Raw genomic sequence first — 14,145 nt, forward strand, 5'->3', positions numbered from 1 at the left:
CCACCCACAGTGGACATGGTTTCTCCATCCCCAGTGGCCATGGCCTTCTCACCCGCAATGGTATCTATCTGCCTTAAAGAAAGTACTCCATGGCGGGAATGGAGATTATACATTGGCTCAGCAGCAGCCTTCCCCATTCCAAGGCTGATGTGGCTGTGGCTACTGTTGAGTTCCCAGCCAACCATGAGCAGAGGCCAGCACTAAACCATGCTACAGCACATCTTCAATCATAGAAGGGACAGTGCTTGGCTCTTCCTGGAATAAACATTGAGTTTGCTTTGCCTTCCTTGGTTGATTAATGATCCCGCAGAAACTCCCACCTGCACACTTGCACAGTACCCTATCCACAACCGTGGTGTTCCACACAGTTCACAGCCAAGGAAGTCTTCCAGTGAGCTCACGCTCATAAATGTCTCAGGTCTTGCCATGTTCCTCGCTGTTCCAAGGACTATCTTAATAGAACCATGTATTGGCTGTCCCTTTGGTGACTCAGTTACAAGGCCACCTGGTCCTTATGGGGCTAAGGCAAGAGTCCCCAGAAAGCTACACTTGAAGGTCATCAACATGGAACAGGTGCTGAGGTTTCAGCTACAGCCTGACCCCTCCCATCCAGGAGCCAGAAGGTGGTGTGGGAGAATGGTCTGTATTCTGTCAATTATATTTTAAATAAACACTGATTGGCCAGTAGCCAGGCAGGAAGTATAGGCGGGTCAATGAAAACAGAATTCTGGGAAGGAGGAATCCCATTCCTCTGCAGTTGTGACCCTGCCACAGAAGAAGCAAGATGTGACTGCCTCGCTGAAAAAGGTACTGAGCCATGTAGCTAACATATACTAGAATAATGGGCTAATATAAGTTTATAAGAGTTAATAAAAAGCCTGAGCTAATGGGTCAATCAGTTTACAACTAATGTAGACCTCTGTGTGATTTCTTTGGGACATAATGACTGTGGGAATCAGGTAGGACAGAAAACTCAGTCAACAAGAAGGTGAAGTGGCAATGGCACCATTCTGACACCCCCCCCCCACACACACACACCACCAGAAAAACTGCTTTCTGTCCTGTTGTGGTGGCACATGCCTGTAATCACAACACTTGGGGAGTGGGAGGGTCAAGGAGTCCATCAGCCTCAGCTACATAGATAGTCAAGCCTATGTTACAAGACCCTATCTCAAAGAGAACAAGGAGCTGGGCGGTGGTAGCACATGCCTTTAATCCCAGCACTTAGCACTCGGGAGGCAGAGGCAGGTGGATCTCTGTAAATTCAAGGCCAGCCTGGTCTACAAGAGCTAGTCCCAGGACAGGCTCCAAAGCTACAGAGAAACCCTGTCTTGAAAAACTAAATAGCAAGTTCCAGGTTAGTAAGGCAATGGAAAAGGATGGAGTAAAGGAGTCGCACAGAGTAACAGGAGCTGACATCTTGTGAATCAGACATATAAAATTCAATCCCTTTAGTTTAAAACACATTCAATGATACAATTAAAACAAGTAAAACTGATTTCATAAAACAAAATATAAAATAGTGTTATATGACCCGTATCCCGTAGCTTAGAAAACCAGCTATTTTGTTCACATACTTCATTAGAATATTTTTACCTAAGTATACAGCTAACATTCCTACTCATACAAATGACCTATTCTAGTTCCCTGAACCTAAAGAGACCCGCAATTGTATTTCTGTTACAGGATTTGTTATAAAATTACATTGCAAAGTTTTTTCTTAAATATTTAAGTGTACAAAACATTCCCCTGCCACAGTAATGTAAATCCATGAGAGCTTTCTAGTTGGCGCACGGTAGCCTCGGTTTGAAGTTCTGAAACACAGTGCTCGCAGAAGTAGACCTGTTTTGGGGTGCATCACTGGCTCACGATGACAGCTGTGATCCTCATGGGCACAGCTCTGCTGACACTGCATACGCACCCCATACGGTAGCTACAGCTGAGTCTTCCATTAGCTCCACTCAGGGTGTAGAAACCCACATGGTGACGGCATTCTCACGAGCAGGTGGCCCCACTACTTGCGATGGCTTTTTGCTATGCTAGAGAACACTTGCTTGTGCTTGGGAAAATGCATTCCACCTGCTTGGTCCACGTTATCAAAAATAGCTTACCCTCTTCTCTGGGGAGGGTTTGCAAAGTAGATCTTCCTGCTCGCCTCCACTATCTGTACACAGAACTGTATTTATATATTATATATTTATATCAGACACATATGTACACATTTACAGGCAGACCTTCAAAAAGATATTGCACTTATATACAACGCAGCTCTAACTGAACTAACTTCACGCTGCCACCACGTAAGTTCTTCATAAAAAAGGTAGTCGGTATGTCCAAGGAAGTCGCACGGAGGGTTCCAGGAATGCACCCTAATAAGTAAACATCAGAAGAGGAGACGTGGAGGGAGAGGGCTCAATCCTTTACTGCCCAGGGCTGGGCCCACTTCCCAAGGCAGCTGGAGTTAGACTGAGGTCAGGCAAGAACACATGATCCTCAAAGACAAGCTATTGCCTTCCTGACCCTCGGCCGTCAGCAGCCTACCACTATCACGGACAGAGGCAGATCTCCCGAGATTTGGTAAGTAACGTAGCAGACCCAAAGGTTCCCACGGTCTGTTAGATCCAGTACAAAGTTCTCATGTTTTGCTTTCTAAGCATATGAGAAATTTAAACACAACAACGCATGGATTTCTATCACATGGGAAGCACCAACACAGCATGATATACATAACGTCATCTCCTACGTGAAAAGTTCCTTCCCTGATAGTCAAGATGTTGGTGGGTGCCCGGGCTCCTCAGCTGGCCGAACTGTAAGTTCTGGAACACTCTCACTGAACTCCCACACCTTGGGGCTGAGCCCCACACCTTAAATCTCTGTTAGGGTGAGCTTGTACGACCCGCCAGCTTCTTCAATCTGCAGCTGGAAGGTGTCTTCATTGGAGTAGTGTTTCACGATGTTGTCATCCATGTTCACCAGGATCCTGGACAAAGACAGGGTGTCAGTTCCCACTGTCCTACTTGGCTCTGGTGCAAGGCTTGGATTTTCTTGTTAGTTGGGCATCGACTGTGACTTGTCGGGACACTGTCGTACCCTCCCACGAGGTGGCTGCCTTCCTCAGGAGACAGAGTGCCCCACAGTGCCTATGGTGGGGACCAGTGAGGACCATGCAGGGAGGGAACCGAGTTAAGGCTCCCAGTGGTAGAAACACTGGTGGTGTGAGGACAGGAAATGCTGGAGTATTCATGCCCTAAATGGTACCCGATGTGGGTGGCTCTATATTAGAATCAGTACAACTCAAATCCTGATGGATTACCCTTCCTGGCAAGCCACCCCCAAAGTTTAAACAAAGTAGTTAAGTTTAATCCTTCCTGTTAGAGTCATCTAGAGAATTCCTTAGCATTTGGTTTAGAAATAAGACAAAAAGGTCTTATACTATGTACTCTGCTTATTCATGCTAAAGAGAACTAAAAATCACAGCTTCTGGGGCCAGCAAGATGGCTCAGCAGGTGGCAATGCTGGCGGCCAAGCCTGACGACCTGTGTTCCATCCTCGGTATCCAGGGGTAGAAGGAGAGAACTGACTCCATGAACACACAGACACACACACACAGACACACACATACATACACACACACACAATATACTAAAAATTAATTTCTTGACAAGAAGTATTTTTCTATAGCTGGAAAATACAACCAAGGGTGGGGTGTTCAAGAAGGAAGGGAAAAGGCTTTGGGGTCAGTCAAAACTGGTTTGAGTCACAGCTCCACATTGCCAAACCACACAGGAGAGTGGTGTGAGGTGTGTCCAGCCTCACACCTGGCGGGTGATGGGAAAGGAGGGTCCTGATACCCTTGTCAGCTTCAGCACACACCCCGAGTGTGGAGCCGCTTCAGGGCTGCCAGGCACTGGAAGTGTGAATACAGATTTTTTTTTTTTAGCCCTTGAAAAGATTGATCTTCAAATTTAATGAGGAAGAGAAAGTGAGGCATGGTTTTCCACACCTACACTCCCTGCACTGGGGAGCCTGGGATAGGAGGACTGTCATGAGTTCAGGGGTAGCCTGGGCTACAGAGCGTGACCCTGATTCACTCTTCCACTTTCTCCCCCACAAACAAATAAGAGCAGAAAGCCCAGATTTAACACTTGCATTTTCTGGCTGCTTCTGGGCTGTGTGCCGCTGACAGTGTGTTACGTCAGTGCTGAGGACAGCTGTCTTCAGGGGCACACAGAACGCGACCATTACTCACCCTTTCTTGCATTTCTTAAATATCTTCCCAATCTTGTCATGGGGGACATCATACTTGTCTGAGATCTAAAAGAACAGAGAATAAGAATGTTGTCAAAGTTTTTTTTTTTTAAAACCACATAATTATACTCAGTTTTCCGTTTTATCTTTTTTTTAAAAAAAAAAAAGATTTTACTTATATGTGTACACATTATTTACCAATTTTGAATTTTTGTGTATGAGTGTTTTGTCTGCATGGGTGTCTGTTGTACCACACTATGCCTGGCACCTCTGGATCCTCTAGGATTACGGACAGCTGTGTGCCATCATATGGGTGCTGGGAACTGAACCCACGTCCTCTGAAGAGTAGCCAGTGCTCTTAACCACTGACCCATCTTTTCATACGTGTGTGTGTGTGTGTGTGTGTGTGTGTGTATGTTTTGAGACAAGGTCTTACCATAGCCAAAGCTGTTCTCAAATTTGTAATTCCTCCTGTCCTGCACTACCTCCCCTCCCCCAATACTGGGTTTCTCTGTGTAGCCCTGGCTGTCCTGGAACTCTGCTGTAAACTAGGCTGGCCTCGAACTCAGAGATCCGCCTCCCTCTGCTTCCTTATTACTGGGATTAAAGGCAGTGGCGCCACCACAGCCTGGTTGTCAGCCTCCTGTTTTTAAAAGATGCTTAAACAAAGGGACTATGTCCTGGGGAGATGTCAACAAGTCACCTGCCTGAAAGAACCGCCCATAGCGAGGCCCTGTGGCCAGGGCTGGCTTTGTGACCGAGAGGCCTGAGTCAGAGCGGCTCTCGCTCCCTGTGGCAGCTCCTTGACTTGTCCTGCCACCTCTGCTCCACCTAGGAGCCAATCAGCTTTACCCCCTGAAGCCCGGTGCATGCCGGGCCTACCCTGTGCAGTTCATGCTGCTGGTCTGACAAATGGCACGTATTCATCTTTGAGAGTTACGCACAAGTCACACAGGTATAATCAAAAGCCAACATGGTGGGTATGTCTGTGATCCCAGCACTCAGGAGGCTAATGCAGGAAGGGTCGCACTGAGGGATGCGGGGACTACCGTCACCTCGTTTGATTTATGCACTTCATTACACTTTCCATATCTGAGCATTTCCCTGTGGATCTCTGGCTTATCTCATTGTCCTCTGTCTTCCTCTCTGGGCAGACCACTCCATTTGGACTTATGTCATTTAGTCTGGTGGCTCCAGGGCCTACAGTGCACCTGGATAAAGCTGTGAGTGGTAGCCCATGCCTGAAATCCCAGCAATGGGGAGTATGAGGCCAGACTGGGCTATATAAGTGAGTTCCAGACCAGCCTGGACTACACAGCAGGACCAAGGTTTTGTGTTTGTTTTTAAAAGACTTTTCAAGTGGGTTCAGCACACTGAAGCTGTTAAGGGAGTTAAGGGGCATTTCAAATATGCATCACTTTGAGATCAAAATTTCTGTGATTTGCATGGGCTTACGGTTGGAAAGTGTCAGGAGCCATCACTGGTGCTAGGATATTGGCCAAGACAAATCAGTAAGGGGAGTCAGCATGCAGCCCTCCTCCCATGCTTCTCCTGACACCCCACAGGGACAGGAGCTCAGCTCCGGGGATTGGTGGTCATCACAGGTCACACCTCTACATCCTCCCAGATGTACTCTGGATAAGGTCCACCATGGTTAGCAAAGACAAGGAAGGCACAGAGGCAGGCGAGAGTACCAGGGAGGAGCAGAGAAAGACTGGGGCCCCCGATGAGGAGCAGAGAAAGACTGGGTCCCCCGATGAGGGGCAGAGAAAGACCAGGAGCTGGAGTTTTTGTTTGGGGACATGTTTGTCTCAAATTCTCAATGTTTCTGCCCTAGCTTCTAGAGTTTTAGAAATTACAGATGCTGTATCAAGTCTGACTGAACCACTAGTTTATGGATGACGGTTTTAAGACTTCACTATTGTCAACTTCTAAGCGGTTTGCTATGTGAATTTTCTCTTCAATTAAGAGTATAAAAGTTAAACTGTCCCCTAGGCCATCACAAATGGAATTCAGTACACCTATCAATTCCTGGCTGGTCACAAGGGACAGACAGAGCTGCAGTCAAGTGAGGATGCCCAGGGCGGGTCAGAGGCAGTGCTACACACAAAGGATGGCTGGGAAAAGAGGTCATGGCTCCAGCGCGACAGAGGAATCAGGTTGTCTAACAGAATGTTTGACTGGGACTGTGAGGCTCCCTCCATTTCTACAGAGGGACTGAGCTGTGCGTCCTACTTACCGCCTCCATCAAGCCCTTCAGAGATGGGGTCTTGAGCATCAGGGCATCGAAGACTTCTTCGGCCTCCTTCCGGACATAGAGCAGCACTGGGTGGGACAGGGGAGAAAAGCAGTTAATTCACACGAGCGAAACTCACGACAACGGATCACAGGTGCTGGTTAAGATGGCTAGACACAGCCCCGGGAGGGAGAGCAGCACACACCACCTCAGTGTGAGCCCCAGGACCCCACGGCAGTCTCCCCTGAACTCTCGGGGGAGGTGGCGGTCTGAAGGGCGGACACACAGGGGGTGAGACCATGAGCTCACTGCCAGCTAAGAATCCTCATCACCACTGGGATCCAACACACCTCTCTTCGGTTCTTCTGTCCGGGTCAGCTTAGCTGGTGGAGGAACGAGAAAGTCATCTTCGGTTCCAAACGGCCCCCTTTTCAAGACAGACCTGTGGGGGAGCCAAAGCACTGTTAGGTCACCCGCTTCAACTCCGCTGGACTGCGTGAGCAGGAAGGAGGTTCTTTAGAGCTGCTGTACTTTACACTCAAACTCTTTCCATTCGTTATGGGGTTCAAGCCAGACGACAACCTGGGCAGGGCTCGTCAGGCCTAGGCCACACAAGTGACATGCTGGGAGGGCTTGACGGCCGGGCATCCCTTCCACTAAGTCAGCAGTGAGTGTGGGAAGGCAGAGCCATGCTCGCTGTGACACAATACATACTAGACAGGCCACTGCTGCCTTCGTTCGGCTGTAAGGAATTGTGGGTTTTATGTCTCAGGTCAGGGGGACCCTGAAAGTTGTGTCAGGTGGACAGCTGTGGCCAAAAGGTGTGATCTATGCTGCAGGAAATTCCAGGCCCACAGGTAGGACAGTCTAGCAGAAGGCTTGTGACCACAGTGTAGCTTCTAAAGGCTTCCATGGAAATGGCAGGGGAGAGTGGACAAGGAGCCTGAGAGGAAAGTGCAGGGGTCTGAGGCACTGCTGGCAAAGGCGTGTGTTCTGGGAAGGGTCTGTGGGGTGAATGAAGAGACAGATGACCAGAAATAAGGACAGCACAGGCCTGAAAGGATCAGTCTATCTCAGCTCCTTAGTTGCGACATGTACTTGGTGAAGGTGTCCGCAGGAGGCCACGTCTGAGACACCATGAGTGGAACCATGGCACGGGCTTAGTGGTGACAAATGTAGGCTGGGAGAAGGTCGGAGTGGAGGGAAAGCAAAAGCAGAACCCAGAAAATCAGGTATAGGGGCTTGGACCTGAGATCACAACACTCAGAAATCTGAGGTGGAAACTGCTCCTGAGCCGGATGCCAGGCTGGGCCACACAGTGAGTCCTAGGCCAGCCTGGGCCAGGGTACAGCCCCGACCGAGATGCAGGGAGAGAGGGCTAAGGAAGCCACCAAGAGCTGGGTGTTCATCTCTATGCACTCCTGTGTGAGTTAGGAAAAGGAATGCCCAAAGCAGACTCCACTGTGTCTTCAAAGTTCAGCCCCAAAGCCATCTTAAGGACGAGCCAGGCGGGGGTCTGTGTAGGCTGTGGATATTCTAATAGCAGGGGACTTCTGGGCACGGAGCCCACAGAGATGAGCAGGCTATCTACAGAGAGGAGCATCAAGACTTCAGAGGGACATCTGGGGCCCCAGTCCTGAATTCTACACACTGTCTCCTTTATGGGAAATCAGCATTTCTTGGACTGGTTCTGTAGGCTAGACAAGGAAGACACCAGCACTGAATACAAGTCAAAAGGACCAGGGGCAGCACCAAGGGATGGGAGCCTCATGTCAACAGCGGCAGCCGGTGGTTCCTGTGAGTGGACGGGATGGTTTACAGCTTAAAGTGAGAAACAGCCCTGTACTGACAGAGATCAGTGAGCAGGTTGAAGTTTGGGGGTGAATGAGGGATTTTCGGGGTATAGCGTACTGTCTCCGTAGCACATGAGAAAAGGAAAGACATCTAAGCGAGGCTTAGTCATACGGGCACTGTGGGCACAGGGATGAGATAAAGTGAGGGGCACCCAGGGGAGGAGGACACATCTGGGGTGCATGGAGAGGCCTCACTGCAGATGTCCCCCAAGTTAAAGACACACCACACCAAGGGTCTGAACTGGATCTAGCCTTGCACGACCGTGTTACTGCACAATCATTGTGACTGCACAATCAGTGTGACCTGAATGGGCCTGCAACAGAGCCAGCAGTGTTCCCATCCACACCGTGGATACAAGCGAGGTCCTTGTTAGCAGGAACAGACCTGATATTCAGGAACAGTGGGGCTCTGGGTCAGCTCTCTATTCTTTGACGCCCTGGCCGGGGACTCACTGTATAGCCCAGGATAGCCGCAAATCACATCTTCCTGCCTCGGTCCTGGCAGCGCTAGGATGGCAGGTTGATGTCGCCACGCCTGGCTGAGAAACTACGCTCAAGTAGCTCAGAGGAAAAGCAAGTTCTTTGTATTGTATCTCTACATTTTTGGTGAGTTTGAGTGTGTTAGAGTGAAACAAAATGTAAACCTTACCCTTCACCTTCCAGCTCTTCTGAGGGCATGGAGAGAACCTAAGGCCAAAGATACAGACTCAGATTGCTTTCCAAACTTGTGCAGATGCTTCAAACCACACGTAAATCAGTCCCAAATGGAAATTATTTTGAATGCGACCAGCCGAACACCAAGCCTTTCTTCTAAAAGACACAATCCTGTAGCCGTATTTTTCAACACCTAGATTTTTTAGAGCTCTCTCTGACTTTGCTGACCCAGGGGGCTGGTCTTTGTGATGGAGGCTGGCTGATGTAAACATTTAGATGCCCCTACTCAGTCAGTCACTCACTGTGTGTGGCTCCTGCAACAGAATGCAGAGTGGGAACAGCCGATGGGGGACAACACAGACTGAAAAAGTCGGAAATATGCACTGGCACCGGCCCCTTCACAGAAAAACCTGGCAGCCTCCAGTTCGCTCTGAGGAATCTCACTAGAACTGGAGGATTGGCCAACACCTCTGACAACTCATTAGTCTCTTAGAAATCTGTCTATTAAGTGCATGGCAGGGTTACCCGACCTCAGTATAAAAAGGAAAGTTACGCTCTCCCGAAATGCCTGTCCCACGAGGCAGGGTGTGGCTGGATTTTAAATTTAAAAACATGTCAATGACATCCAGTAACGGGAACTAGAAGAAGGGGCCTCCAGGCACAGGTGTCACCCAAGCTGAACATACAAGGCCACAGACTCAAACCCCAAATGTGAGGCCACTCTCGACACCTTTAAATGAGCTACAACAGGAAAGAATACGCATGGACCCGGGGTGAAAGGTCAGCACTGCATTTCTGGGTCAGCATCATTCACCATTCGGTTGTAATCGGTATCATGTCACCTGACTGAAAATTCCAGAGAGCTCACTAACTGGTCAAGGGGCCATTGCGATCTGACTGTGAAAACCGCCAGGGAGTCTTTTGCTAGGTCGCGCGGCCTCTCCCGGCAGACTGGTACCTACATGGCTGCCCCGCTGCAGGTTAGTAAAGTGCACGTCCGGGATGAAGAGGACAGGCTGGGTATCCAGATCCAGGAAGGGCTTGAACACCGTGATGTCCGTCCGTTTGTGTGAGGGAAGAAGCTGTACTTTAACGTCAGAAACTGGGGAGCAAAACCACAAGTCACCAAGAGATGATGGTTATGGCTGCCTCTGTGCTGGCGCACGTCTGTAATCCCAGCACTTGGGAGGCAGAGGCTGCTCCCCCTCTATGACTTGGAGGCCAGCCTGATCTATGATCTACAGCATCCAAAAAGGCCTGAGCCCACCCAAGACATGGCCTGCAGTTCTGTGAGTAGGCCCCTGCCCTCCTCCACAACTGCTGGGGAAGGCCTTGGTGCTGGCGCTCGCCATGCCAGTCTCTCCCCATCCAGCCCGCACTCTGCAGGGTCTGGGCTGTGGCTGGCAGGACACAGCTGCAGCCAGGCATTCTCTGGGAACTCGAGGCAGCACACTTACCTTTTCTCTTGCTTTGCTTTCGTTCTTCGTCCCTGATTTTCCGTTCAGCTCCCTGTAGACAGAGGAGACAAGAGTGCAGATCAGGGCCTCTGGGAACTACTAGGATCTCTGGAAGTGAGTGCCAGCATAGGGTTTGCCACGCCTGCTTCCTCTTACAAGCCCACTCCTCTCACTGATGTACATCATAGGCAAATGTCATAGGAAACCCCTTTCTACAATTAACATATGGGGACACTTTTACAGCTTCTTCAATCATTTCTAACTACATGAAATCACCCATGGGGAACATTTTAGACAAAAATAAAGCAGAATTCTTCTTGATAACAGATGTGATGAGGTAAAGGCGAACCTGAGAGAACCTGCTAGCACATCACACTGCCTGCCGGGGTGTGGGTACCTTTCCCCCATTTCATAGGAAAGGACCATGAAAGAAAAAAGATAAAACTTGGCTCTGTGAATATTCTGTGTGGCTAATGTCATCACAGAGAGCAGTGGCTCTGACCAAAGACATGGTGCCCATGAACAACAGACACAATCAGGTGTCAATCACAAGAAACAAAGCCATCACTAGTGGTCTTTGTGCTGTGCCTGTATTTGTGCCATGCATATCCACTGCGGCACCATGCAACTGAACTCACACAAATATTCACAAGAACTTTACTAGTAAAAAGCATGACCATTCGACACATTACAATGAAACACGCACTCGTTCTCCTTTGTCTAGTGATAATGTCTCTGGATTGTGCAGATGGATGGCCTTACAGTTGCCCAGTGAGGCAGGAACTGTTGGCTTATGTTTCTGTTAAATACCCTCCCTGACAGGAAGCAGGAAGTGAAGGGCCTCTCGCTGATCTTTGGCATCATTACACGATAAGGATCAGGTTTGAAAGCAGAGCACAAAACCTTCTGCCTACTCTAAAAGGTGCCAACACCTTGTACACGGACGGTGTACATGATAGATGTGCAGCCTGCGTGTAAGAACGGCTATATGTGGGGCCAGGGAGACATCTTGGCAGGTAAAATGCTTGCAGTACAACGGTAAGGACTAGAGTTCAATCCCCAACACCCATGCAGACTGCGGGTGGGCACCACAGCCCCGCCTACTATCCCAGAGAGCAAAAGACAGAGATTGTACATCTCTGGACTATGCTGGCTAGCAGGAGCTGTCAAACTGGCAATTTGGGTTCAAATGAGAGATCCTGCCTCAATACAGACCACGGAAAGTGATCAAGGGAGAGACAATACATCAAGTTCTGGCCTCCTCAGGCACAGACTCCCTGATACAGAGAAGCAGGCCCTAGTCAATCCTGGATAGAGCTGTATGTATCCCAGTGCCTCCTAAAAGCCCCACAGTAACCTTGTCAGACAAGAAGCTCCACATCCACCCCAAGGTGGTCTCACAGACTGATCACCGCCATATCCAGAAAGAACAACAAGGAACTCAGGCTGCTGCCAGGACAAAGGCTCACACTCTATTCTGAAATGACAGGACTCATCAGCTTCCAGCTACACGGATTCAAAGAGGTGACTCCAAACACAGCCCGGACAGAGAAACATCCCTGACATGCACACGGGGTAAACTACTGTCTGTTCCCACCAACTGGACTGGAAAGAACTTCCCCCTCATAGGGCCCTGAGTAATACCCAGGAAAACCCTGCTCAGTAGAGCAGAATAATGAGTCTGACCCAGTGTGGCCTCAAGAGTCACCTATCAGATCATACAAGGACATCTGAACGAATCCGTTTCCAAGAGACTTAATGAGGTCTCAGGCAAACTTGAAGAAGAGTCCTAGGAATAAAATTACCCAGCCCCAGCAAGGCAAAATGCACAAGGCCAGATACCCAGCAAGACAGCCAGGTTTCCACCCAAACAGAAAGGAAATCAAATCATGGAAGTTGACCTAGACATGGGTACCAGGCACAGACATTAAGTTGGTAATGTCATTTTATCCTATATGTTCAAAAGCTATAAAAAAAAAAAACTAAGCCTGGTCTAAGGGGTGGCTCAGTGGGACAGCGACTGCCTAGTGTGCACAAGACCCCATGTTTGCTGCCCAGGACCACAACAGAAACTGCCCAAAACAACCACCACCACCACCAACATCACTACTAACAACAAAACCAAACCCTCTGCTTGCTAAGTAGAGTCATGACCTAAAATGGGTCCAGCTTAAACTTCCCGAGATGAAAATATCAGCGGATGGAGCTCAGTCATCGGCTCAGCCCTGGCAAAGGATCAGCGAACCTAGCACACAATGATGGGGAACTCTCTGGAAAGAAGTAAGAAAAATCAAACAACAACAAAGGCCATCAGTGAAACCCAAAGCACTTCACGATGTAACTGGAGAACCGGAGTGGAAGGAGCAGGCATGTCTGAAGACACAATGGCCTGACATGTCCCAAACCCAACAAAAGCCGTAAACACACAGATGCTTAGCAAACTCAAGGACACGGAGCCTCATCAGACTCAGGTGCCCACCAGCGGTGGAAAAGAATCTCCCTAAGGTTACAGACAGGAAGATCTTACAAAATGCAATGTGTAATGGGATGGCTGCAGCTACATCAGCAGTGCTGGCTGCAAGTCTGTACAGCACCTGTGAAGTGACGGACAGACAGACCAGAGACCCAGCACAAGAGCTGAGCATGAAATAAGCACTTCTCACATAGAAGCACTGAAGGGCTCACTCCAGTTCAGATGCAGAAAGATGTCAAAGGAAGTCCTGGGACGGTATGGGGACCACCTGACCGCAAGTTCTTAGGACTCTCCTCATAACCCTCCAGGAATGTGCTCGGGCACAGCAGGGCTTGTCCCAAAACGTTAGCCTCAAGAACCTGCTGCCTGTTTGGGCGAAGATGACTACAACTCCTGAGGAGACTGACTTCTGCGGGAGTCAGGGAGATGGTGGCTCGGCCTGAAAGCCAGCACTCAGGGAAACGAGCAGAAGGCTCCGGAGGTCAAGGTCATTCTTGCTTCTATATTGGGCACAGGCTACATAAGACAGCGTGCCAGAAACCAAAAGGACAGGCCAATGGGACGAGAGAAAAAGCAGCAACCCAAGTTCCGTTGGTTAGAAATCCAAACTTTGCCCACATTTCCTCTGAAAATGTGTTGAATGGCTGTTACTCCCGAAAGATGAGAAACTCATTTATCAAACCAGCTAAGCAACTCTAACAAGAGACGACACAACTTCCTTAGGATGCAGGGCAGCTCCTCTCAGAGCAGACGCGATGAAGCTCCGACCCAGGATGGACGTAGGCTAGAATCTTCCCGGTAAGCGCACCTTGGGGTGTTACACAGATTATTAGAAATGGGCTAAATTATTACATGAGAATTAGCCAAGAAGAGGCTAGATATAATGGGCCAAGCAGTGTTTAAAAGAATACAATTTGTGTGTTGTTATTCCGGGGCATAAGCTAGCCAAGCGACCAGGAGCTGGGTGGCAGGAACACAGCCTGCAGCTCCCCACTACAGAATGGCCCCCAACGTGTGGACAACTGAATCCACAGAAAGCCTGAGAAAGCTTGGGGAAGAATAGAGTAAAGCATGTTTTCTTGGTAGCAGCAATAAGTGCTGATATACCGAAGGACACCCAAAGCGCCTTAGTTCTAGTTTCTTACTAGACAGAGACCAGACTCATAAGTGAGAGCTCTGAGAGCCAGCAGAAGGCAATCATAAGCCAGCAAACAACAAGTGGGG

General features: G+C 49.1%; 1 protein-coding gene across 2 annotated transcripts in view; it reads right to left on the reverse strand.

Moving 5' to 3' along the window:
- Positions 1 to 1,451: 1,451 nt before the first annotated feature.
- Positions 1,452 to 14,145, reverse strand: part of Grhl1 (grainyhead like transcription factor 1) — a 47,645-nt gene continuing 34,951 nt past the window's right edge. For both annotated transcript variants that reach the window (XM_057787539.1, XM_057787531.1), the window contains 7 exons: positions 10,449 to 10,500; positions 9,954 to 10,093; positions 8,987 to 9,024; positions 6,835 to 6,926; positions 6,488 to 6,573; positions 4,250 to 4,314; positions 1,452 to 2,980 (listed from right to left, as the gene is read on the reverse strand). In XM_057787539.1, coding sequence (XP_057643522.1) covers positions 2,866 to 2,980; positions 4,250 to 4,314; positions 6,488 to 6,573; positions 6,835 to 6,926; positions 8,987 to 9,024; positions 9,954 to 10,093; positions 10,449 to 10,500 — 588 coding nt within the window. In that variant the 3' untranslated portion in view covers positions 1,452 to 2,865. The remainder of the gene's footprint in view (positions 2,981 to 4,249; positions 4,315 to 6,487; positions 6,574 to 6,834; positions 6,927 to 8,986; positions 9,025 to 9,953; positions 10,094 to 10,448; positions 10,501 to 14,145) is intronic.

Source organism: Chionomys nivalis, chromosome 1 (assembly GCF_950005125.1).
Source record: "Chionomys nivalis chromosome 1, mChiNiv1.1, whole genome shotgun sequence".
In the NCBI taxonomy this organism is placed as follows: Eukaryota; Metazoa; Chordata; class Mammalia; order Rodentia; family Cricetidae; genus Chionomys; species Chionomys nivalis.